General features: G+C 48.1%; 1 protein-coding gene and 1 long non-coding RNA gene across 28 annotated transcripts in view; one reads left to right on the forward strand and one right to left on the reverse strand.

Moving 5' to 3' along the window:
• The window catches only part of FRMD4A (FERM domain containing 4A), a 693,055-nt gene that overhangs the window by 54,580 nt on the left and 612,993 nt on the right, over nucleotides 1-25,482 (reverse strand). For all 27 annotated transcript variants that reach the window (XM_074001073.1, XM_065520301.1, XM_015455575.3 and 24 more), the window contains 2 exons: nucleotides 8,395-8,471; nucleotides 2,722-2,860 (listed from right to left, as the gene is read on the reverse strand). In XM_074001073.1, the coding sequence (XP_073857174.1) occupies nucleotides 2,722-2,860; nucleotides 8,395-8,471 (216 nt within the window). The remainder of the gene's footprint in view (nucleotides 1-2,721; nucleotides 2,861-8,394; nucleotides 8,472-25,482) is intronic.
• LOC141407651 (uncharacterized) lies at nucleotides 19,199-24,890 on the forward strand. Its single transcript, XR_012417486.1, has 2 exons — nucleotides 19,199-19,306; nucleotides 24,652-24,890. It is a non-coding gene; the product is annotated as an uncharacterized lncRNA (long non-coding RNA).

Raw genomic sequence — 25,482 nt, forward strand, 5'->3', positions numbered from 1 at the left:
CAATGACATTAGTAAAAGATGGCACGTATTTCCTCAAGCAAGTTCACAAACGTGGTGCCATTTGACCAATCACTAGTTGAGGTCAGGAATTTCCTTTGCTGCTAATTGGGGAAGGAAAGCACCAATGATGAAAGACCCACCCGGGGTCCCAGAGCTGGAAAAGAGGCCTCCAGTTCCCACGTAGAGGGTCGCGATCCTCACCTATCACTACAGGCTGGGGAACCGGGTCCTGTGAGAAGTGTGAGGGCTCTAGGGCATATGTGAGCATGCCAGGCTTCCTGGGAAATGTTCTCCTTGTCCTCCTGGGAGCGTGGGCATTTTCTTCAGTCCCCAAGGGTTACTTTTACAAAAGGGACAGCTGAAACATTCCTGATGCTATGGGCATTTGGTTTTGCCTCCTAAAAGACACGTCTTGTTACTAAGTCATCTACAATAATTATTTTTTCTTTTTTCTTTTTTGAGATGGAGTCTCACTCTGTCAACCAGGCTGGAGTGCAGTATTGTGATCTCAGCTCACTGCAACCTCTGCCTCCCGGGTTCAAGCAATTCTCCTGCCTCAGCCTCCCCAGTAGCTGAGATTACAGGTGCCTGCCACGATGCTCGACTATTTTTTTTTTTTTTTGTACTTTTACTAAAGATGGGGTTTCCTCATGTTTGCCAGGCTGGTCTCGAACTCCTGACCTCAAGTGATCAGCCCTCCTCGGCCTCCCAAAGTACTGGGATTACAGGCATGAGCCATGGCGCCTGGCCAATCATTTCTCTTTAAGATGTACTTGCTGTGTCAGTGAGTTGACCTGTTAGCCTGTTGAATAACAAGGCTTGCCAACTGCAGGAGACCGTCTTCCAGGGTGTGGTGGGAAAGCCATAAAACAAGCTTCTTGAGATGCTCAAGAGACCCCCTATGCAAAAACCAGAGCAGAGGGGAGGAGCTTGAACAGCCAACGCTGTGCTATCCTCAAGGCGAGATATGCGTTTTCCTCCGTCCACACTGTGGTAGTGAGTGGGGGGTCTGCCCTCAAGGGGAATTGGCAGTGGGGTTCAGGAGCATTGCCCAATCCCCTAACCTGCAGCATCCATCACCCAACCACAGAGGATGAAATTAATGTTCTCAGGTGTCCACCTCCAACTCTTGCCCCTGGACAGCAAAACCCTGACACGCACCCACTGTGTCAATATCAAGCATGAGTCAAAAACCTTTGGCCGCATTTCTTTGGATCTAATCGAACTTCAAATTCTTGTGCTAGGACTAGGACCCATCAATGCCAGGAGAGCTGTGGAGAATACTCTCATTATTCCTAACAACAGAAATTCTCTGTCCTGCACTCATTCATCCCAGAAAATGACCAAAAAGGGGGTCAGAAAGAAGTAGAGGACAAAATATTTTACAAAGGAGAAAATGATGGCTGCAGGGGACAGACCCCGATTTAAAACTGAATTATAACTAAAAGGATTGTTTCATTTCTTCCTGTTCTCTTTTTTTTCTTTTAGTAGAGACGAGGGTCTCACTATGTTGCCCAGGCTTGTCTCAAATTCCTGAGCTCAAGTGATCCTCCTGCCTTGGCCTCCCGAAGTGCTGGGACTAGAGATGTGAGCCACTGTGCCCAGCCCTGTCCTCTTTTCTATCTTTCTCTTATCACCTCCCCCTTGATCCCCAACTCGCTCACTCTCCTCTTCCCCAGAAAAAGAGAAACCCCTTAAAATATGGATAAGATGGCAAAAGAGAAAGAACCCGAGAGGGCACCGATGCAGTGACCCTTGTGCCCAGTAAGTGGAGCGTCCTGCCACCTTCTCCCAACAACTCACACAATGGAGGGAAATCCTCAGTAACTGCTAGAAATCACTAGCCCGGGGCCCAGGGTGACCTCAGTCTGTATTCCCCAAGCCAAAGCCAGCAGGATCTTGACAGAAGCTGCAGGGCCATCTTGGCAGGGCTCTTCCCGAGGGAGAATGAATGGGAGCTGCTTGTGGGGGGCTGACAGGGGAGTCTGGGGAGACAGGGCTGGAGGAAGAGGGGGCAGAGTGTTGATATAAGCCCCGTGTGAACCAAGGAGACGTCATCCTCTCACCCACCAGAAAACGCAGCTGCGTGCCCAGAGCCGGGGGTGGTGACATCTCCTTGGAGGAGGACTGTTTACCAAGGCCCCAGGCTCTAGGTCTACCTTAGGGAAACAGGGCGGTTGCTTTTTTTTTTTTTTTTTTAACATTTCCAGTTTTGCATTTAAAAAAAAAAAAAAAAAAAAAGGACTTGGCAGTTGGAACCGCCTGCGGGTTTTCACAGCAATTACCCTAAACAGTTAGGTGGTGTCTATTCCTTGAGAACGATTACTTTTTTCTTTTCAAAACGAAGATAGTACAGCACTGTTTAAACACCAAAAAGGGCTTGCCTTCACACTGCTAGGGGAGTCTCCCGAGGGCCAAAAGCACAGTGGGAATTCCTCAAAAGGGGCCTAGCTGGCTGTAGTCAGCAGCTTGAGCCGCTCGATGGTGGTCAGAGCCCCCTAGACCAAGCTGCATGGAATGTGCCCTCTGGAAGAGCTGGTCTCAACCCTCCCACCTGTAACCCTAAGAGGCAAGCCTGTACCTGTGCAAGGTACGGACCCGGGCAAGGGACATGGTACCTCCCCAACCCGTCCGATTCTCATTCCTAAACCGAGAGAGGCAGACAATGGCCCGGTTGCTCTTAAGCTGGCTGAGGGCTTGGTGAGAGGTCTGGTCACTCACCTTACTCTGCTTCCTGTCCAGATAGAACTGATGTTGGCTTATGGCCATAGCCCAGATGGACTTGATCAATGCTGGACATGCATACCACGTGTGCACTGCAATGCCGCTGTGCCCAAACGTCCTCCTTGTCACTGAAGCCCTGGGGAAGCAAGAATCACAAGGTTCAAACCCATTTCTGTTGAGAGAAACCATTTCTCAGTCAACAGCTTCTGTAGAGAACCCACTGGGTCCTAGAAGCCCTGGCTGAAAGGTGACAGCTGAGCTCTCACACATACCTAGACACGCGCACACACACGCACACACACTCAGGCACACACACTCTCACACACACCTCAGAGACACTGGCTGGCAAAGGCCACCTTCTGATTTTCTGACTCCCTAGAGTTGAGAATTTGGCCAAGTCTTGGCCTTGTCTGGGATAAGATGGGTCATTCTAGGTCACTGGATGGTCCTTTTTCGATCCTGGACGTGGCACTGGGCCCAGACAAACTTCGCAGACAGGAAAACCTTCAGTGATGCTCCCTGTGAGACAGGAAATGTGCCAGCGGTGGGGATGAGTAAATTATTTTCTAATCACCACAGGCTACAGTGTCCCAGGGAATCGGGACTTCTTACATAACTAACCCAATGTTCCTTGAAGATTTGGTGATCAATTTCTAATCTATTCAGAGGGCAGGGAGGGTACAAACAATCAGGAGAGGAAAGGCAGAGAGAAATGTGCCCACCCCGAATTCCCCCAACTTCTGTCTATACTTTTTTTTTTTTCTCTCTCTTCCAGACGGAGTCTTGCTCTGTTGCCCAGGCTGAAGTGTGGTGGCACGATCTCGGCTCACTGCAACCTCCGCCTCCACCTCCCAGGTTCAAGCGATTCTCCTGCCTCCGCCTCCTAAGTAGCTGGGATGACAGGTGTCCACGCCACGCTGGGCTAATTTTTTGTAGTTTTAGTAGAGACAGGGTTTCATCAGGCTGGTCTGGAACTCCTGGCCTCAGGTGATCCACCTGCCTTGGCCTCCCAAAGTGCTCGAATTACAGGCGTGAGCCACTGTGCCTGGCCTTCTCTATACATTTTTAAACCTAAATGGAGTAATCAGACTTTAAAAGTGAAAACAGGAACTGCTGATCTCCATGTAATCCACCACATTCATGGAGTTAGGAGGACTTATATGGTCATGCTCTTAGTGAAGTATATTTTATAGGATAGGCAGATTATTTTGCAAATGAAATCTTAGAATGTGTGTTTGCATGTGTGTGTGTGCGCGCAAATGTGTGACAAGTTGATGGGAAGGTGGGCTGGGATTTGGGGCCTTTTACCTGGACATCAGAAACAAAATGTGTGTTCTCAAGACTAACGTATCTAATTTGGAAGAAACCTGGGGGTGATCAGCACTTGCAAATAGTAACATTTTCTTTCATGGCTAATTTTCCCTTAAAGAAAACAAAGCTGCCAGGCAATATCTTACTTTGGGGGAGCTAAAGATTTAAAGTGGAGTCTTCTTCACCCTCACTTTTAAGGAGAAATTCAAATCTGGTGGGTAATGACACTGAGTCTACACAGGTTTTTTTCTCCCTTCGGTTCAAACAAAAGTGAAGAAAAAAAAAAAGCCAGCACGTGAAAGAGCGCACAGTTGAAAATAATTGAAAAAATGAGCCAGTGAGAGTGAGGGGGGAATCCCTCCCCGGTCTCACTAAATTTAAAAGAAAACAGGGATCTGTGCTCCCAGCTTGGCTTCCATAGCAGTTGCTGCTCTTGGAAATAAATGAATGGCTTTTTTCCCCCTCAGAAAAGCTGAATGAGACAAGAAAAGTATCTTGAAAGGCGGTGCAAGGCTAGGTACCTCCATTTCTCAGGTACCAGGAGGGCAGAAGAGGTAAGTGGCTGGTCAGGTCCGGGTAGTTCCCCAGAGCGTCTAAATCAGATACTCAGAGTTCTTCTCCTGCTCTATTACTACTTTATCTCCTCTCCTCATCTTTCGCTTCAGGCCCTTCCTATTTTGCCCAAACCTTAGAAGTGAAATGTTGGCCCAGCCTGGAGAAGCTCAGGAATGAAGCTAAGCATTGAGTTAGGATGCCCAGGGGGAGAAAGTGCCCAGTGTTTGGTACGCCACAGGGAATGGTGCAATCACACCTGAGCCCATCGGCCCAGAAAGCAGCCTCTGCCCTCAATGATTCCCATCAATTCCATCTTCATTAAATGACTGCATCTGGCGCTGCCCATCCTATTACTGCGGTTCTGACTCCCTGCCTGGCTTGGGGGAGGGGCTGAGCCCGGAACACCAAACTAACATGAGGCCAATCACATTCCTCTTCCCTAACCTCAAATAAGCAAGGCCACAAGCAATAGGACGACACATTCAACTTAAAAAGCACCACAAGTTTCATTTCAAAGTAACTGGAAGAGAGGACGTGCAGTGATACCAACGTAAAAATAGTCAACACTGAGGCGGGCGGATCACAAGGTCAAGAGATCGAGACCATCCTGGCCAACATGGTGAAATCCCGTCTCTACTAAAAATACAAAAATTAGCTGGGCGTGGTGGCGCACACCTGTAGTCTCAGCTACTTGGGAGGCTGAGGAAGGAGAATTGCTTGAACTTGGAAGGTGGAGGGTGCAGTGAACCGAGATCGCACCACTGCACTCCAGCCTGGGGACAGAGTGAGACTCCGTCTCAAAAGAAAAAAAAAAAGTAAACACTCAAGGCCATAGATACCCTACATACCCTGCCTTGATCATTCCATGTTCTATGCGTGTAACACACTCACACGTGGCTCATGAATACGTGAAATACAAGAGAAAATTACCAATACAAGAGAAAAAAGGCACCACTAGGATGTGAAAAAGAGAACTGAGTGCAAGAAAGACCTTACAGCTCATAGCTCTGGCTCTGCCACCATGCCAAGTGACTGACCTGAAGCCATTTCCTTTTCTTGTGTGTCTTTAATGCTGAAGTCATCCTGGGTCTCCACCTCCGGCCTCCCTGGGCCTCTCCCCCATTCCTACCTGTCTGCAGGCTAACTCGGTGTACTCAGAGCGAGTGTGCCTGGGAGGAGACAGATCTGCTCCTTCCTCCAGCCAGACCCTCCCTCATTTCTTTATCCTAATTGAGAAGCTCCCACCTGACATTTATATCACCCTGAGGGCCCACCACATGGCTTTAATCCTAGTTACCCCTCCAGGTCCCACTCAGACCTCTCCTTCCTGGCAAGCCTCTCCCTTCCTGACCAGCCAGGCCTCTGGCGACCCTGTCCTTCACCCTTCATGGCCCACGATAGCTGGCCCTTCTGTACAGTAGAGAAAGTGCATGAGCTCCGGGCCAGACCTCCTAGGTTCAAATCCTGCCTCTCCTGTATACTAGCTACTTGTCCTCTAGAGCAGGTTCCTTTGTTTCTTGTGACATTCCAAGAGTTCCTTCTTCTCGGCAGGTTCCAGGCAGTGGCTCACGCCCATAATCCCAGCACTTTGGGATGCCAAGATGGGAGGATCGTTTTAGCTCAGGAGTTTGAGACCAGCCTGGGCAACACTGTGAGACCCAGTCTCTCAAAAAAAAAAAAAAAAAAAAAAAATGCTGGATATAGTGGTGTGTGGTTGTAGTCCCAGCTATTCGGGAGGCTGAGGTGGGAGAACTGCTTGAGCCTGGGAGGTGGAGGCTGCAGTGAGCTATGATCGCACCACTGCATTCCAGCGTGGGTGACAGAATGAGACCCTGTCTCAACAACAACAGAAAAGTTCCTTCTTCTGCCTGTCTTCTCAGCTATACTAGAAGATCGCTAAGGAAGAAGACCCTGCTTCCGACTTCCTTCCTTCCCTGCCACGGCTGACACAGCGCCTGAACAGGACACAGAAGCTTCGCAAGAAACATGACATTGATCACTGCTGTCTACGAGGCGACAGACCCACTGAAGAGTCACATGTGAGGTCTAGATTCTTTCCTATATCCCTGGGCCTTGGGAAGGAGAATTTAGCAGTGCTCACCGACAGGGTGACAGACGCAGAGAGAACACGAACATACATGCGAAGATAGACGCATGCGTGGTTAAAGGATTTGTCCAAGGTGCCTGGGTGTTCACTGAATTCCCAGCAGAGCACAGGCATGGAGGAGGGTCTATTCCCTGCGCTCAGCCCCTTAGATTACCCAGCCCCTCATTTTCATCCTATGGAGCATCCCCTTTCTGCATCTGACCCATTGTGGCAAAGTTCATTTCACTCTTTTTGTACTTAAATTTCCCCTGCTCTTATATGCCTAAGAAAATGGTCCGATTCAGTTCCCCTGAAAAATGAACAGTGAGTTTCTTCTTGGCTGGAATATTATTTTTGAAATCTCCCTGCCTGCCCTGCTTGGCCTGCACAGATGGATCTGTGCTCTGTGGACTGGGACTTCTGGCCATGAAACCCCTTGCAGGTCCCTGAGAAACACTGGATAAAATATGTTTCTGTTAAAGGCTACCATCTTCACCTGACTGCAGAGATGCAGAGGCTCTCAGCTGCTCTCCACTAACTATTCCTGTAGTAACTGTGGTGCTGAGATAGGCTTTTCCCCTACACAGGAGTGGCTGTTTCAGGAAGATTACCCTGGAGGGCAAGCACGGCTTCATTCCTGCCGGGTTATCATGGGCTGCAGGAACAGGGGCTACTGCACAGGTCCAAGCCCTCGCCCTGGGCGGGGTACTCCCCGTCTCCCTCCTGTCCAGAGCTCATGGGGAGGTACCACGGCTTGTTTTGAGTGTCAGAAGCCATGTGTGAGCTGGAATTGGTGCCAAGTCCTCTTTCCAAGCCCAGAGCTGGAGCGTCAACAGCGCCTAAAATCCACTTTCGTTCCTCTGCAGAGTCTGATGTGTTCTGCGTCTGCCCGGGGCTACCTTCTTATTGTAAATGTTTCTGGCCTCACAGAAAGCGATTTCTTAGTTGTCAGGCCTGGTTTTAGGGAATTATGCTGCTGTTTTTGGGATGCCTATAACTTTAGGTCCAGCGGGAGAAAAAGAGAGGAAAACAGTGGGTATGAGCTGCCCAGACCCCAGTCACTCGGGGCTCCCTGCATTCCAACCTGGGGCCGCACTGTCTCACATCTAAGAGTACAGGGACTTTTTACAACCCTGGTGCTGTCTGGGGTACAATTTTGGGTGGAGGGAAAAATAATTTTATTTCTTTCACATCCACCCATGATACTAACATCCTAAAATTACAGCTCCTGGAATAAAACAATGTAGCACAACTGCTTTGGTGACAGATTCATTTTCACATGGACTGTCCTGCCTGAAACACTTGTAGAAGCTCTAAGGAGTGATTCTTCAGACTCTTCTGTAGCAAAGGTTTCCTATGGGGACTTACTGGTGTGTGTTACAAAGTGCTATAAAGCTTCCCTCCAGTGCAGGTAAAACACACACACTGACACACACACACACACGAGCCAGGGACACATGTGGCCAGATGAGACGGTCAGGGATTGCTACTTACACACACACACACACACACACACACACGTGCGAACCCACTGCATTTATCAAGACATGTAATCCAAAAGAAAGTTTCACTGCCTGATTGGAGCTCCATTCCCCGGGAGACCGCCCCCCTCCACTCCAAACTGACCATGAACAACAAGAGCCCCAAAATAATAAGATCAATAACATGCCCGGCCGAGAGCCACGCCGTCCCGCAAGAAAAGGACTTTTCAAGCTTACCTGCGTGGGTCATGAACTTCCACGGAAAACTTCTTTTCTCTGAAGTACAGGTTTTCCAACTGTCTCCACTGGAATATCTGGACAGAAAACAGCGAAGTTTAAAACTCAGGAGGGGCTGGTTCCTGGGCCATCTTCCCCCGTCTGCTGGTTAACTTTCCACAGCTGGCAGTCTCCTTATCAAAGCAGAGACCGTGGTTTGTGCCTCCTCCGCCTCTTGCTTGACTGACACACACACACACACACACACTCTCGCAGCTCTCCAGTTCAAAACCAGGCAACGTGGGTGTGGATTTTCCTGCAGGTTCCTTAACTGGAACAAAACAAGTTCTTTTCAAGTTCTCTGCCTTTGGTCGGCCTTTGTTGGTTTGGTCGTGGCAGTCCCCAGCTTGGCAGACTTTTCCCTTCCAGGAGAGGGAGGAGAGGTGGAGACGGGGGAGAGGGACCCAGCAGGGAAGGCGGCGGGTGAGGGGAGAGGAGCGAGCGCTCAGGAGGGAGCGGTAGCCATCTGCGTGGAGTGCTGAACTGAGCTTCCTCCCCTCCAGTGCTGAAATGGGAAGGCGTTCAAATTCCCAGCCTCCCATCGGGACTCCACTTCCTGCTCACTAATGTGTAAGAGCCTTGCAAAGGGCGGAGGAGGCTGGGACCTTATTTCGGGGGCAGGCAACTCAAGATCACAGTGTGAGCCTGTCAAGCCCATTCTTCTTGCTGCAGCACAAAGAAAACCAAGAGTTCTGTCGCCCGGAAGGACGCTGCAGCCAGTCTCTCCCTCAGGCTTGGCCAGGGAGGGTGAGAAGTGGAATGAAGGGGCCCTGGCAGTCATTCCTCCTTCGGACCAGTGAGCTCATTAACTAAGAAGCCGACTGTAATGTTTGGAAGTAATTAGGGCTGCATCCACTTGCTGCAGGAAGGGGGTTCCTTTCATTGGATGAAAAAGAAAGTTACTTTAACCCTCTGGGAAATGTCACAGGAGGTTCAACTTGTGTGCACACGCATTTGCATTCATATTTGATGGTTACTGCATCTCCTTCCATATACTTGGAATTTCTGTTTATTTAGCAGAAAGAAGGGGTAAAGCAGGAATCTTGTTCTTGTCTTTTTGCAGGGAACAGCTTCCCTAGACTCCCCTCTTTCTCTGGCCACTGACTTAAATGATTTTCAGGGTCTTGCCCAGAGTCCTTGGACCGGAGGCTCCCGACCCTCTGACCCGCTCATGTTCTGTCCACCTTAGAGACGTGATGGCCATTTTCTGTATCCGACCCACCCTGTCTTCCCGGGCTGGGGACACTGCCAGTCAGCAGTTGGGCCAGTGGACCCAGAACCCCAAATAAAACTGAGCTGGAATAAAAAGTGCTTCTGGAATATCCGCATTCTTTTATCTTCACAATCTACTCTCTGGAATTTTACAATTATTTTCCTGTGTAAATACTGGGAAGCAGAATATCTATTCTCTCTTATTACAGAGCTGCCTCTTTTGTCCCCGGCTCAGAGTGCATTTCACTCTGAAGCCCAAGGAAATTGTATTTTTCTTTCTTGTTAAGCATCAACTCCAGGTGGGTTGAGAGATACTGCAAGGAAAGCAAATGGCCCAAAGGCCTGTGCGGGCTGACAGCTTCGTGTCAGAGACTCAACAGCGCCTTAGTGGAGTCTGTTACTAAAATACACAGACCCAGGTCTCATGCTCCTGTCTGATGCTTGGCCACTATAAATCCATCCATGAAAACACCCAAATTTCCTCTCTGGTCCCCAGGTGTTATATATTCAGATACATTCTACCTGAACTTAGCCAGAGCTACAAAAATACCAGAATGAACAGGTTACACGACCTTGGCCTCATAACCTGGGGGCAGTACACTGAGCAAAGCGGTCAGGCGGGCAGGTTTTGTGGTCTGACTACATCTGTTTGAATCCAAGCTCCACTACCTTTTTTTTTTTTTGAGACAGACTCTCGCTGTGTCCCCCAGGCTGGAGTGGTGTCAAGATCTCGGCTCACTGCAACCTCTGCCTCTCGGGTTCAAGTGATTCTTGTGCCTCAGCCTTCTGAGTGGCTGGGATTACAGGAGTATGCCACCACACCTGGATAATTTTTGTATTTTTTAGTAGAGACGGGGTTTTGCTATGTTGGGCAGGCTGGTCTCCAACTCCTGGCCTCAAGTGATCTGCCCGCCTTGGCCTCCCAAAATTTTGGGATTACAGGCGTGAGCCACCGTGCCCAACTCCGGCTCTAAGCTGCTGGACCCGACACAAGTTACAGCATTTCCTTTAGCCTCAGTTTTCCCCTCTGTAAAATGGCAAAAATGACCACTCTAAGGTAGATCTCAGCAGCCACAGATCGTAGCACAGTACTGGCACAAAGTGACCTTAGATCTTACTATGAATCCCAAATGTTCTTACTTCTCCCAAATCCCGGCAGATTAAAAGAGAGTTACTCCAGAACAACCAGAATCATTCTGTTCTTAGATTTCCTTTTCTTAGATTCCAAGCCCTGACTTTTGGGTTTTAAAAAAATTATGTGTGTGCTGCAAATCCCTAAACACAGAGAATATTTCTCCCAGTGCCCCTCCCTTCCTCTCAAGTAAGGGATGTGGATGGTACTTCAATGAAAGGGTCCTGTTGGCTGTATCCCACGGGGTCCCTCAGCCCCTGTCCTGCACCCGCCTTGCTCAAGCAAAGTGAAGTCTTGAACAGGATCGGCCTTCTGGGTATGCGACCTGAGGGCCCTTTGCTCAGAAGGTCCTTGGCTTGGTTTCATGCTCTGCTGTTGACATCTTGAAATTCCTAATAGGTTTCCTTCCTCCCCTCCCCCTCCTCCTCCCCCTCCTCCTTCTCCTTCTCCTTCTCCTCTCCTTTCCTTTCTTTGTTGCTATATGCTTTTAAAAAATTAATTTCCATAGGTTTTTGGGGAACAGGCGGTATTTGGTTGAGTAAGTTCCTTAGTGGTGATCTGTGAGATTTTGGTGTGCCCATCCCCCGAGCAGTGGACACTGAACCCACCTAATGGGCTTGATCAAGGGGCCCAGCATTTCCATTTTGCACTGGGCCCTGCTCATTGTGGACTTGATCCTGGCCTTAGGTCCTGGCGTGTACTGGTCCTGGCAGGCTCTGTGGGGTAAGGTGCCTACCAGCCTAATGGGCAGGCCCGGGAGGTGGGACCCTCAGGCCCTCCAAGAGAAGGAAAGAAAGCAGAACCAGGTGTGAGCATGCTTGAGAACCCCCCTGTGCCTTTCATGGGAAGCCCCCTCCCCGCCTGATGAAGAACCCCAGAGCAGAACGCTCCGAGGGATTGTTTCCCTGGCAACTCCTCTCTCCCCCATTCCATGCAAAATAAAACACAAACCAAGCTTTGCTTTAAGTGCTCCCTGATGCGGTTCGGCATGGAGAACCATGTGTCTGCCAAAGGGCCCAAACAAAACCATCTGGACTCTGCTGCATGGCCCTGTCTGTGGCTGCTGTGGCTGCTGTGGCTGCTGTAGCTGCCTGAGGTTAGGCCCTGCCTCCAGCTTCTGCCCTTGGCTGTGAACCATGGAGTCCTGGCTCCCAGGCATATCCCCGGGATGATGCATTTTTGTAGCAGGGTGCAGAACAATGGATTCCCCCTGATGCTTGCTTTAAGCATGAATTTTTGTTTTGTAAATGCAATCCTGGGAAGGAAGGGTAAGAGTGAGGTGAAGGGATGGGTGGTTTTTAGGATCAGATTATTGCATTGAGACATTAGAAGGGTCCAGGAACAGGCTGGGAATGGTGGTTTTGCCTGCAATTCCAGCACTTTGGGAGACTGAGGCGGGCAGATGTCTTGAAGTCAGGAGTTCAAGATCAGCCTGGGCCAACATGGCAAAACTCCGTCTCTGCGAAAAATACAAAAATTAGCTGGGTGTAGCGGTGGGCGCCTGTAGTCCCAGCTACTTGGGAGGCTGAGGCAAGAGAATCACTAGAACCCGGGAGGCAGAGGTTGTAGTGAGGCAGGATCGCGCCACTGTACTGCAGCCTGGGCGACAGAGCAAGACACCTTCTTAAACACAAAAGCAAAATGGTCCCGGGAACAGAAGAGGAGGTGTGCATGTCAGAACAGTAGCCTGATCCTTTTCTCTTCACTCAGGAGGGAGGGGGTGAGCTGGGGACAGGAATATGGAGGCAGGAGGGACCAGGAGGGTGGAAGCCACTGCCCCTTGCCCAGTGCCGGGGTGCAGCTGGCTGGAAAGGCATCATGCTATTCATGGGGTCTGAGGCATTTCTGCCCACGTGTCCTTGTGCCCATGGCTTAGAGGCCCCATTAAATACCTCACTCTGAGGCCGGCAGAACAAACACTACAATCAAATCAACAAACAGGAGATGCTCCACCTTGCCTCCCCTTTGTAAACAGGGTAAGGTGGGCTCTGACTGAGCTGGTTTCGGGGCAGCCCCGATGGTCTGTGCCACCTCAGGGGAGCCTCCCGAGCTTGCGCTGGCTCGGTGCAGCCGTCATAACCCCCCCCCCCACGTAAAGCTGCCAACTCCCTCTGCCCCTCCGTCTAAAGACACAGCAGGCACCCATAATGATCATCGGGATGGCTGGGCGGCTTCCCTTCCCATAGTAATGCCTATGGCCAATTATACCCAAGGAGCTAATTAAAAAGCTAAAATACGTAGTTCTACCAATAATCAAAGAATGTATTAATTCATACCTATTAAATCAAGGGGTTTCTAGTGCATGTCATTTAGGCATCTTTAAAAAGCCCTGCACACATCGTTCCTTTGATCTTTTGGCATCCCTCAAGAAGAGTAAGTGGGAAATTTACTTCTTGGGGAAAACAAGGCCCAGAGAAATTAAGGAAAACTGCCTAAGGCCACACAGCAAGTAAGTGAAGGAACCAGAAATAGAAGTCAAGGGCACCTGGGCCATTACACTAACCTCTAACTATGTTGCTTTCCCCAGGAGTCCACCAATTAGTGGGAACAGCTCTTACTGACTAATGGATGGTTAACTTTACAAGTGGAATGATTTTTACAAATGAGCTACAATATGACTGTAGGTAGAAAGTAAAATAGCAAATCTTTTTCGTCCTACACCATGGCCTGGCTTTCCTTTTATATGGTAAATGATAACAAGTATTCTTTCTTTCTATCCTTGGAGTCCTGGCTTCCTCTAGTTTTCTATACAGCAATGCTTCAATACTCAGTAGCTTTCATCCAAAGACTAAAACACAACAATTGTGATGAAGGACAGCCTGGGCCAGGTGTGGTGGCTCACGCCTGTAATCTCGATACTTTGGGAGGCCAATGTTGGGTAATCACTCGAGGTCAAGAGTTCGAGACCAGCCTTGTCAACATGGCGAAATCCTGTCTCTACTAAAAATTAGCCAGGCGTAGTGGCACATGCCTGTAATCCTAGCTACTCGGGAGGCTGAGGCAGGAGAATTGCTTGTACCCAGGAGATAGAGGTTGCAGTGAGCCGAGATCTTACCACTGCACTCCAGCCTGGGTAACACAGTGAGACTCCATTTCAAACAAAACAAAACAAAACAAACAGCCTGGATGATCTGGGCTCGCACGGAACAAAACTTGGAACCACCAAGATGTGGCTTCCTTTAGACTATATCTGTCCCTGTTGTTGGGACTGGCTGATACTGGATGTGGATTCTTAGTTTCTGACCTAGACTTGCTGTGATTCCCAATGCGATCGTAGGTCCTCCACTTTCCCGTTCTGGGACTCAGTATCTTCATGTATGAAAATAGGAGGTGGGAAACATTTATCCACGGAGTGCAAACAAGAGTGGGTCATAAATATTGCCTTTGAGCCCTGAACGCAACAGGGTCCTCTCTAAGTACTTAATGAGCAGGGACGAGTTACTGGTTTCTATTAGCTGGCCTGCTGGATTCCCACTTCCTGTGTTTGGCTGAAGGTTGGGGCAGAGGAAGGGGCTTTGGCTCCACTGGACTTCCTCCCCAGCCAGCATTTATGGAGAGCTGGGACTGCATGTGGAGTAGTGGGCGAGCTCCCAGGACGATGCGGAAATAGACGCTTGAGAGGAAGCTCCGTCTAGTGGCTCTGATGCTTGACCAGGACTTTGGAGAACCTCGTCTTCCCCCGCTGTCCCTGAGGCTGAGTCACCAAGCTTCTTAATGACCTCCCTATGAGTAACTTCCTGCTTCATCCAGGGGGCCTATTACACAGAATCACAGCAGCCATCTGGTCCACCTCCTCCTTGCACAGATAAAGTAACCTCAGGAGAGAGAGGTTAAGGGATTGGCAGAGGTTAAATAAGTAATTGATGTCGGGACCCACATCTTGTGACTTCTGGTCCTGGACTCTTTCTAACACACCATGAAGCTCTGACAATGAATGAGAACAAAGTTGTTTCAAGCTTCTTGTTCTGGGTCTCTATATAAGAAGAATTAGGTCTAATTCTTCTTACATAGAGCATGGACATGAAGAATCTCCAAGCTCAGAAGGAAACATACAAACTGAAAAACTCACTTCCTTATTTCATTTCTGCCCTTTTTACTTTGTGCAGCAGACGGGCACTTGCAAATCTTTGGGTGGATTTACATTTTCAGCAAATACAAATGAGTTGTTACACATCTAGAGGGCTGCAGGGCAACAGAAAGGAGTCACTGAACCTGAATCAGATGGAATTTAAAATGTGAGAGCACCCAGAAAGCCCCAAGCCTGTGCTCTCAGAGGACTGGATCCCATGCGCCCTGGTAAGGTTTTGCTATTGGAGCACAGCCGGTTCTAAGAAGGAACAGAAGTAGGTATATATATATATACACACACACATACACATCTATAATATATACATATATACATATATATTATATATATATATTTGGAGACAGAGTCTCACTGTATCTTCTAGGCTGGAGTGCAGTGGCATGATCTTGGCTCACTGCAACCTCTGCTGCCTCCCGGGTTCAAGCGATTCTCCTGCCTCAGCCTCCCGAGTAGCTAGGGTTACAGGCGCCCGCCCCCATGCCTGGCTAATTTTTGTATTTTTAGTAGAGACGGGGTTTCACCATGTTGGCCAGGCTGGTCTCGAACTCCTGACCTCACATGATCCACCCACCTCAGTCTCCCAAAGTGCTGGGATTATAGGCGTGAGCCACCGCGCCCAGCCCAGGTATATGTTTTTAGTGGGTTGAAATCATGTGTCAGAGGTTTTTTTTTTTCTATCAGTTCTATAGGCATTCAGTATATTTCACTTTTTACAAAAAAAGAAGACAGAGGCAAGGCCCTTGGGTTTTAGGAGCATCAAATTCCCATTCCCTTTCCAACCATTCATGTAGTAGTCATCTACTTTGTACTGGCCTGTTCTAATAGGCAAGAGGAAACACGTGGTGCTTAATACACGTTTATATTTGTAGGGAGCTTACAATCTACTTGGGAAGACAAGACATACCTCAAGTAGCTTGTATTCATGCTACAGGAATCCATGATGGAGCTTAAAACCATCTCTGGTTTCTGTATCAGCCTTTGAAAACTCTACAGAAGTGCTGTGTGTGGTGGCTCACACCTGTAATCCCAGCACCTGGGGAGGCCGAGTGGGGGGGGGCGTCCCATCATGAGGTCAGAAGTTCGAGACCAGGCTGACCAACATGGTGAAACCCCGTCTCTACTAAAAATACAAAACATTAGCCGGGCATGGTGGCACATGCCCGTAATCCCAGCTACTTGGGAGGCTGAGGCAGGAGAATCAGTTGAACCCAGGAGGTGGAGGTTGCAGTGAGCGGAGATGGTGCCACTGCACTCCAGCCTGGGTGACAGAGCAAGACTCTGCCTCAAAAATAAAAAATAAAAAAAATAGTGCCGCGCTGCCTCATTCACATATATCTCATGCTTTTGTCTCAAATAATCAGTACTCATGACTGTTGTTTACTCCTGATTGTTGTGATTTTCATTTTTAGGAGCAAGAACCCTGGGTGGGAGGCCAAGAGCCCTCAGTTCTAGCTATGACTTTGTAAGGCCCTCTCCATCAGGGCTTCATCCTCTCTAAAACGAGGGGGTGTGTGGGCATTCTTACATTCTGTGCATGGGCTGAAGGTCAGCATTGTAAATCCAGAGAATGTCAAGCTGCAATTCTTTGGAATTGAAAAATAAAGTAGCTTGATTTAAACATTTCCTACCGATGGGAGACAATACAGAAGATCATGGATTAGAAGCATGGTTTTCAACGTCATACTGTCTGCTGCTTACCGGCTGTGTATTCTCAGCAATTGAATTTGTGTCTTTGTTTTTTTCATATTTGAAATGACAGGAATAATAGCACTTTTCTCATAGGGCTGCTGTATTAACGAATTAATATATATTAAATGCTTAAAATGGTGCCTGGTACATAGTGCTCGATAAATAATATGAGACTGGTACAGTGGCTCATGCCTGTAATCCCAGCACTTTGGGAGGCTGATGCAGGTGGATCATCTGAGGTCAGGAGTTTGAGACCAACCTGGCCAACATGGTGAAACCCCGTCTCTACCAAAAATACAAAAATTAGCAAGACATGGTGGCATGCGTCTGTAATCCCAGCTATTCAGGAGGCTGAGGCAGCAGAATTGCTTGAATTCGGGAGGCGGAGGTTGCAGTGAGCTGAGATGCGTCACTGCCCTCTGGCCTGGGTGACAGAGAGAGACTCCATCTCAAAAAAAAAAAAAAAAAAAGAAAAAGAAAAAAAAGAAATACTATGATTGTATGCATTCCCCTCCGTCAATTACATGCCAATATTATTCTTAACGTAAAACATAAGTTATGAATACTTTGAACACATATCAGCACAAAGTACAGGTCTGTGTAATTTTTTTTGAAAGACAACTCACATGGTGTCATGAGCATTGCAAAAACTGTTTCCTGTCAAATTGGATTGTTTACAGTGCAAGCACAAGCCGGACCCAGGGCCCCCATTCATTCATGTGTGCTGGAGTTTACTGTATTCTCTTTGGGGTTGTTTATTCCTAATCTTATTGGCCAATTCCTCCATCCACTGCAATCTTGACCAGAGTCAGTTTTGACCATTTTCCTGTGAAGACTTCTAATCTCAAAGCCTTCACCCTGCGAAAGAAGTATCCCACTGTAAGATGACTCGGTCTTATACAGAACAGAGTGGGCTATAATGGGAACGTATCAGGCCCTCCCGAATACCCAAACAAGGACAGCGGATCATTGGCCTCCTAAATGGGTCTGAGGATGTCCTCCATCGCCTGCACTGAAAGAAGCATCTCTTTTCTTCAGAGACGGCCACACACCCAGCACAGCAGACAATGGCTGATTTTTCTCTGCAGCCAGGCCTAATGGAATCAAGATGTTCTTCCGGCCAATTGCGTCTTCCTCCTTGTCAGACAAGCGAGCTCTAAATTGATTTTGTTCCTTCGGTGACAGATACCCAGAGCACCGGGCCTTGACCCCTTAATGGATGGCCTCTTTTTAACCCATCAAAAACCTCTTAGCTTCCTTTGGCTTAAGAGTCATTACTAGGGGAAAAGAGAGAAAGAGGTTAACAAGTACTTAACAAGCCCATTGAGACGCAGGCCATTTTGTTTTTCACCATTGGACTTGATTTCCTCTCCCTAGAGGCCTCTCTCTGTATTATTTTCTTTGTGTGTATTTTGCCTTTTCTTGCAGAAAGACTTTACCATAAAGCTTTGGTGAATGTAAATACTTTCAAGAGAAGCTGGAATTGTTTTTCCTTTCCTATCCTCTGCCCCCTGATGTAATTCCTTCCCTGCTCAGAGTGCCCTGAGGGACTGGCTGGGGTCAGTGGGTTGATAGGCTGAGGTTGCCCAGTGATTTGGAATATCTGGGTCTAGCTTTGGTTTTTCTAGCAATGAGCACTGTGACCCAGTGATGTGTGGCTTAACCTCTCTGTGCTCCAGTCTTTCCTTGAAAAAAAAGCTAAGGCTAATTATGCCTGCTATGACAGACCTCACTGGGATGCTTCAAAGGGGAATAAATCAATCTGAGAAATACTTCGTACATCTGGGGAGAAAACGATGGTAGGCCATTTCACCTGCTTTGGCCAAGACCTCTCTTTCCAGACTGGTGTAAAGTTATCTTTTTAAATTTTTTTATTTTTGAGATGGAGTCTTGCTCTGTTGCCCAGGCTGGAGTGCAGTGGCATAATCTCGGTTCAGAGCAACCTCTACTTCCCGGGTTCAAGCAATTCTCCCGCCTCAGCCTCCCGAGTAGCTGGGATTACAGACATGAGTCACCATGCCTGGCTAATTTTTGTATTTTTAGTAGAGACGGGGTTTTACTATGTTGACCAGGCTGGTCTCGAACTACTGACCTCAAGTGATCTGCCTGCCTCGGCCTCCTAAAGTGCTGGGATTACAGGCGTGGGCCACCATGCCCGGCTCAGGTTTTGACTACTTTGGAGGGCAGGCTTTAGGGAGAAACCTGTTGTTCTTGTTTTGTTTTTTTTTTTCCCAGGGGTGGCGGGGAGGTTGGCAGTTGGCATTTCTCTTATGCCTGGTCCAGAGATGTGGCATCATACAGACATCCGGATTTCCTCTGTGGAGGTCATCGGACTGAATGGAAGGTGGGGATGGGATGAAGAAAATAGACTGGCAACCAGCTCTGCGGGGAAATACAGGCATACACTCACAACTAACACCGTGCTTTATCACGCATAACAAAAAGAAAAATAAATGTCAATACTCTACCCTAGCGATATCTGTGTGAGGCAAAGAAAGAAAAAAGCAAGCAAGCAAACCAGCAAGGGCTTTGGCTTTTGGGAACAATAATTTAAAAGCAGCTTGTTTGCACTTTGGAACACCTTGTGCTTCCAGAGCCGGCCCATCCTGCTGGGGAGGGGAGAGGTCCCAGCGCTGTTGTCTGGCAGACTTTGGTTTCGGTGGGCACCAGAAGCGAGGCAGATCGCCTGGTGCTGTGACTTCATGTGTGAGCTCCAGGTTCCCCTGGTTGGAAGGTGCCAGGGAGTGAGGCGGGTGAGTGGGCATCAGGCCAGGGGTTTGGGGTTTGCTTTTCAAGTCAGGCTGCTGCTGGGAGAAGGAAGGCTTGCGGTCTCGCCAGCTGCTCTGCAATTGTGGCAGCAGCCAGCAGAGATGGGAGGCGGTGGGCCTGCCCCGCTGCAGCCTGGACTTCCGCTTGGAGGGCGTGACTTTTCAGCTTGACCTGAGGCATGCAGGGGGCTGTGGCCGGGCCACGGTATCTGCAGCTGGGGCCTTTCTCTCTATGGATCCTCTTGCGGGAGAATTTGGTATCTGCTCCGCGAGGTCTCCTTCCAGAAAGAAGTGAGGACTTCAGATCTAGACTTTCTGTCTTTCCAGGAGGGCTGGTCCTATTTAGAGCTCTGCTCTTTCCCCCAGAGGGCTTCTGCAGTGCGCAGACTGACTTGGGGAGACTGAATTGCGGGGAAAAGGAGGGGCGGAAGCAGAGGAGGAAGCTGAGGCTTGTACTCCGCGCAGCCTGCCTTAAACAACTTTGTTTTCACCAGGGCTGTCCCAAGCCTCCCAAAATTCCCAGCCCTGGTCTGGGCCAGCTCTCCCAGATATTCATACACATACGTCAGCCAAAGCAATGCTCATTTGGCGCTGTAATGGTTTTTTTTTGCTCTAATGTCTTCCTCAACCAGACTTACATTACATTTCCTTGAGTATGTTTTCCTGGCACCTAGCATGTACCTGGGGGCATATGAGGCACTCAATAGTTGTCTGTTGAGTGAAGGAATGAATGAATGAATGAATGAATGAAGAGCTTTTTGAGATATTAGATATTATGACAACTGAAGTTCAGAGAGATTAAGTCACCTTCTCAAGGTCACACAGATGACACATGGTGGGAGGTGATACTTGAGCCCTCCTCTGTCTGCTCAACTCCATGCTATTCTCACCATGTGAGGAACCTCCAGTGGCTGAACCCAAATATCTTGTTAAAGATACATTTCTAAACTGCGATACACAATAATGGGGAAATGGCAGTTAGGGTGAGCTCAGGGAGGGACGATGGTAAGAGCCACAGCCGAGGAGCCGTAGCCCTTCTTTCTGGCTGCTCTGTTGGAACTCTGCTCTTCCGAGGTGAACTGGGGAAGTCTATGATTCCAGCAGCTCACGATCTCAAACCGGAAGCCTACTCCCAACCTAGAGATCAGATCTTTACAAATCACGTTGCCTAGAAGTTGTCTGTTTGCTTGAGACGGTCAAGAATGACCCCGGGCAGGTAGGACCCTGGCTGTAACACCCTTGAACCCCACCTGCAGGTGCCGATGCAGAGCCCGAGGCGGGCAGGCAGAGTTGGGCACAGCACGTTCTGGCTGTGTAAGGTTTGGTGTTAAACAGATTTACATTTTCCGGAAGGTCAGTCCAGCGTGGGCTTCCCCTCTGAATCAAACTCATTAAGAAGAAGAACGGAAAAAAAAAAAAACCAAAAAAAAGCCTTACACAGCTTCCTAAGTATTGGCTGGTTCAGCAGAAACAAGCTGTTAGGACTGGCCAAGACAAAGAGGTTACTAGAAGTCGACAAGCAGGGTTTCCCAACTGAACAGATCCTTAGAAGAAAGAAGGAAGTCTAGATTAACCAGAATTATTCAAGGGTCTGCAGTACTCCAGCAATTCACTCACGATATCCTCATTATTCTGTGTTTTTTTGGTGCTACAGACAAAAATAAAATCAAAGGAAAGCCCAGATGGGAGCAATTTTTTTATGCTTTTCATTTTTTCGTCAGCAAACCTAAGCTGTTTAAAAAGTCAGTCCCTCTCCTCCATTCTCCTCCCAACTGTCCTGCTCGCTATGTGGAGCTCTCTGCAACCCTTCCTTAGATGAGTTATGTTCTTTTTTGAGACAGAGTCTTGCTCTGTCACCCAGGCTGCAGTACAGTGGTGCGATCTTGGCTCATTGCAACCTCTGCCTTCTGGGTTTAAGCAATTCTCCTGCCTCAGCCTCCCAAGTAGCTCAGACTACAGGTGCGTGCCACCAAGCCCAACTAATTTTTGTATTTTTAGTAGAGACAGGGTTTCACCATGTTGGCCAGACTGGTCTCAAACTCCTGACCTCAGGTGATCCGCCTACCTCAGCCTCCCAAAGTGCTGGGATTACAGGCGCGACCCACTGCACCTGGCCCCAGTTATGTTCTTAATGCATCAACCTATGAGGCCACTATCCACAGACGTATGGAGGAGTCTGTAAAATTAGCAGTGGGTGGCAACAAGTGATTAGATATTCTGCTCCGGTGACTTTTATCCATTCAACAACCACGTGTTGGGTATCTACCATGAACCCGGCACTGCGTCAGGCACTGAGGATACAGCAGTGTATCCTGTACATTCTTATGAAGGGGAGAGGTGGGCAAATAAATAAGAAATAAATAAGAAAACGACATGGTACATACAGTAAGTTAGAGGATAACAGGTTTGAAGCACAAATGTGAACCAGGGAAGGATAGGGCAGGGTTTCTCATTGTTAACAAGGTAGCCAGGGAAGGCCTTGGTAAAGTGACATCGAGTCAATATCAGAAAGAAACCAGGGGCAAAGCTGGGCAGGTATGTGAGGGAAAAGCATGACTGCAGATACAGAAGTCAGGGGCATCATTTGTGCGTCTGTGTTTGCTGTACAAGTGTAGAAAATGCTGAAATAAACATCAGAGGACAATGGAATATTATGCAGCCCTAAAAAAGGAATACAGTACTAATGCATGCTGCAACAGGGATGAACCTTGCAAACGTTTGCTAAGTGAAAGAAGTCAGACATGAATGGCCACATGCTATATGGTTCCATTTCTAGGAAATGTCCAGAATAGGCAAATCCATAGGGACACAGAGTAGATGAGTGGGTGCCTTGGGCTTTGGGGGATGGGGAGAAATGGACAGTGACAAGGTGCTCCTCTTGTGGCCTTCTGCTCTTTTGCCTACTGAATCCTAGTCTAGATTAATCACAGATCACAAGACAGTCTTTGATTAAAACTCAATGAAACTCTGGCTAGGCCCGGTGGCTCATGCCTGTAATCCCAGAAATTTGGGAGGCTTAGGTGGGCAGATCACTTGAGGTCAGGAGTTCGAGACCAGCCTGTCCAACATGGTGAAACCCCATCTCTACTAAAAATACAAAAATTAGCCAGGCGTGGTGGCAGGCACCTGTAGTCCCAGCTACTCAGGGGGCTGAGGCAGGAGAATCACTTGAATTCAGGAGGCAGAGATTGCAGTGAGCCGAGATTGCGCCGCTGCACTCTAGCCTGGGTGATAGAGCGAAACTCTGTCTCAAGAGAAAAAGAACTCAATAAGACTCATTATTTAAAAGGAGCTAGCAGTGCAGGATAAAACAGAGGATCCCTAATTTTTAGTGGCATCCCTTGTCCATGAAAAGCTCCCCCACCCTTGTCAGATGGCTCTCCCACTAGGGCCATCTTCTCACATCTGCTCTGGGGGTCACTACAGAGGGCAACTCACTTCTTCCAGCCTGTCAGCACCAGGGCAGCTGGGGCAGCGGCACCTTAGGGTGCTGTTCTTCTCCCTTGGGGATGGGCAAGCACTCTCTCACAGATCTGGCCAGAGATCCATTTTTTAAATGGGTTTTCAAACCTTAAACATAAACTCAATTATGTACTTAAAAATACACAGGTGCATGCCTAAAAATACACACACACATACAGAGGAAATTCACTCTACTGTGACTTCTAATGCTCATTAAAGGTAGGGCTGGGGTTTGGTTTCCAGTCAAACATGAGGACCGGGAGAGGCTGCAGGGCAGAGCTCCTCTGGCTCTTGACCTTCCTGTTCAAAGGCCAGAGAAGAGACACCCAAGACAAGGCTGTGCTCACTCCAGGGGGTACAGGGACCCCATTCAGTGCAGCAGATGCCAGTGTATACCTTCCAGAAAGATTATAAGCATTGGTGAAGAGATCTGCAAAATCCTGTGCAGCCAGCAGAAACATCTGTTAGAAAAGCTAGAGAGAAAGAATTGGGTGGTTGGATGAACTATTTCACTGGCCAGGGCTTTTTGTTTGTTTTGTTTTCTGACTTGGGGTCTTGTTCTGTTGCCCAGGCTGGCGTGCAGTGATGTGATCACAGCTCACTGCAGCCTCGAATTCGTGGGCTCAAGCAATCCCCCCACCTCTGCCTCACAAGTAGCTGGGACTACAAGCATGCACCACCATACTCAGCTAATTTAAAAAAATTTTCTTTTTTTTTTTGTAGAGTCGAGGGTCTCTCTATGTTGTCCAGGCTGGTCTTGAACTCCTTGCCTCAAGCAATCCTCCTGCCTCAATTTCCCAAAATGTTGAGATTACAGGCATGAGCCACTGTGGCTGGCCTCACTGGGGTTCTTTGAAGTCTCCCCAGTCACTGGTTTGATTCTCACCTGCACAGGTTTGTCATGAATTATGCTGTCTGTGAGTAACTTCACCGCTGCCTAACTAGAGTCACAGGATAACTGGAAGTCCCAGCTGACACTTTATGATGAGCAGTATCACTAGAGAGGGCCATGAGCAGACCATTCCATAGGAGAAGTTTTTTAAAAAGCGAGGGGCCAAGAGCTGGTTAGCTAGGTCACCATGCTGATTAACTAGGTCTCCATGCTGGTTAGATAGATCTCCATGCTGGTTAGCTAGGTCACCATGCTGGTTAGACAGATCTCCATGCTGGTTAGCTAGGTCACCATGCTGGTTAGACAGATCTCCATGCTGGTTAGCTAGGTCACCATGCTGGTTAGCTAGGTCCCTGTGTTGGTTAGCTAGGTCTCCATGCTGGTTAGATAGGTTTTTATGTTGGTTAGCTAGGTCACCATGCTGGTTAGCTACATCCCTATGCTGGTTAGCTAGGTCATCATGTGCCTTTGTTTGCCAGTAACAGCCCTGGTTTGTTTGCTATCATGGGGTAATTATTCACTAATGCCCCTCTTCATTTGTAGTGCTATCTTGGTTTGGATATTAAAACCCTATGGTTACTAAAAGACGAATAACTTTGATTCCACTTACATGAGTGTTCAAACTCACAGAAACAGAAAGTAGAATGATGGTTCCCAGCAGATGGGGGAGAGGAAAGAGGAGTTATTGTTTCATGGGTCAAGTTTCAGCTTTGCAAGATGACAAGAGTTCTGAAGATCTGTTGCACAATGATGGGAATATACCTTACTGAAGTGGCCACTGAAAAATGGTTAAAATGATAGATTTTATGTTGTGTGCATTTTATCACAATTTGAAAAAAATCTTCTGGTTAGATGACCCCAAAAATCCCTTACCCACAATTGGGGCATAAAATGTTTAGGAGGGTGGAAACTGAGAGGTCATTTTTAGAGAGGTTCTTGAGAGGGAGATGTTCTGTGAACTCTCTGCTACCCACAGGGAGAAGGTGGAAGATGGACCGTTCTCCTTGAACCTGGAAAGAGAGGGTTCATTAGGGTTACCTGGAGAGTTTAATAGGTGTCCCCTGACATCAGATGAACCGAAGCGGGGATGGAGCTCAGATGGGAGAACGGAGAGATTTAACTTTACAGCAACTTTACAGCAAGTTTGAAGCTCTGATTGTCATAAAGAACTGGACACTCTAATTTCTTAATAAAAGCTTATTTTGCTATTTAAAATGACTGGTTGACTCTGTAATACCCGGGAGGGATCAGAAAAGTCATCAGACCGCCTGTGTTTTTACCGAGAGACAAGGGAAGAACACGTTCAAAGGAACAGTGGGAGATAAAAGAGATTTGTCTTTCGAGTCCCAGGTGGTCGATGTTCTTATTATACTAGCAAATCTTCTGTTTTTCAGCCAGAGAAACCAGATCTGTTCATAAGTCACGACTGGTTCATGGCTTCTTTTGGAGCGAGTGAGGCTATTGGATGCTCCTCTGCAGTGGTTTGGGATCCAACCATAGCATTTGGTTTTGATTTGCTTCTTCAAATTGCATCCAAGGTCAACGGGGCTCCCTGAGTAGTGGGAATCTGCATCTGTAGAGTTGTTTAGAAGCCAGCCAGTCTCAGGGCAGCTGCTACGTCATCTGACTGGGTGTTTATTTGCATGTTATAAATACTAAGTGTTGTGTTTGACTCCTACTGTCCACACAATCAACGTGGCTGTTTATATGACCTTTCTTAGTGCTGGTCCACGTGCCTTTTCGGGGGCAGGAAGAACAGCAAGTCGAGGAGACCAGGCATTGTGTGGGAAGCAGATGAATCCTGAGA

This window comes from Macaca fascicularis, chromosome 9 (genome assembly GCF_037993035.2).
Source record: "Macaca fascicularis isolate 582-1 chromosome 9, T2T-MFA8v1.1".
In the NCBI taxonomy this organism is placed as follows: domain Eukaryota; kingdom Metazoa; phylum Chordata; class Mammalia; order Primates; family Cercopithecidae; genus Macaca; species Macaca fascicularis.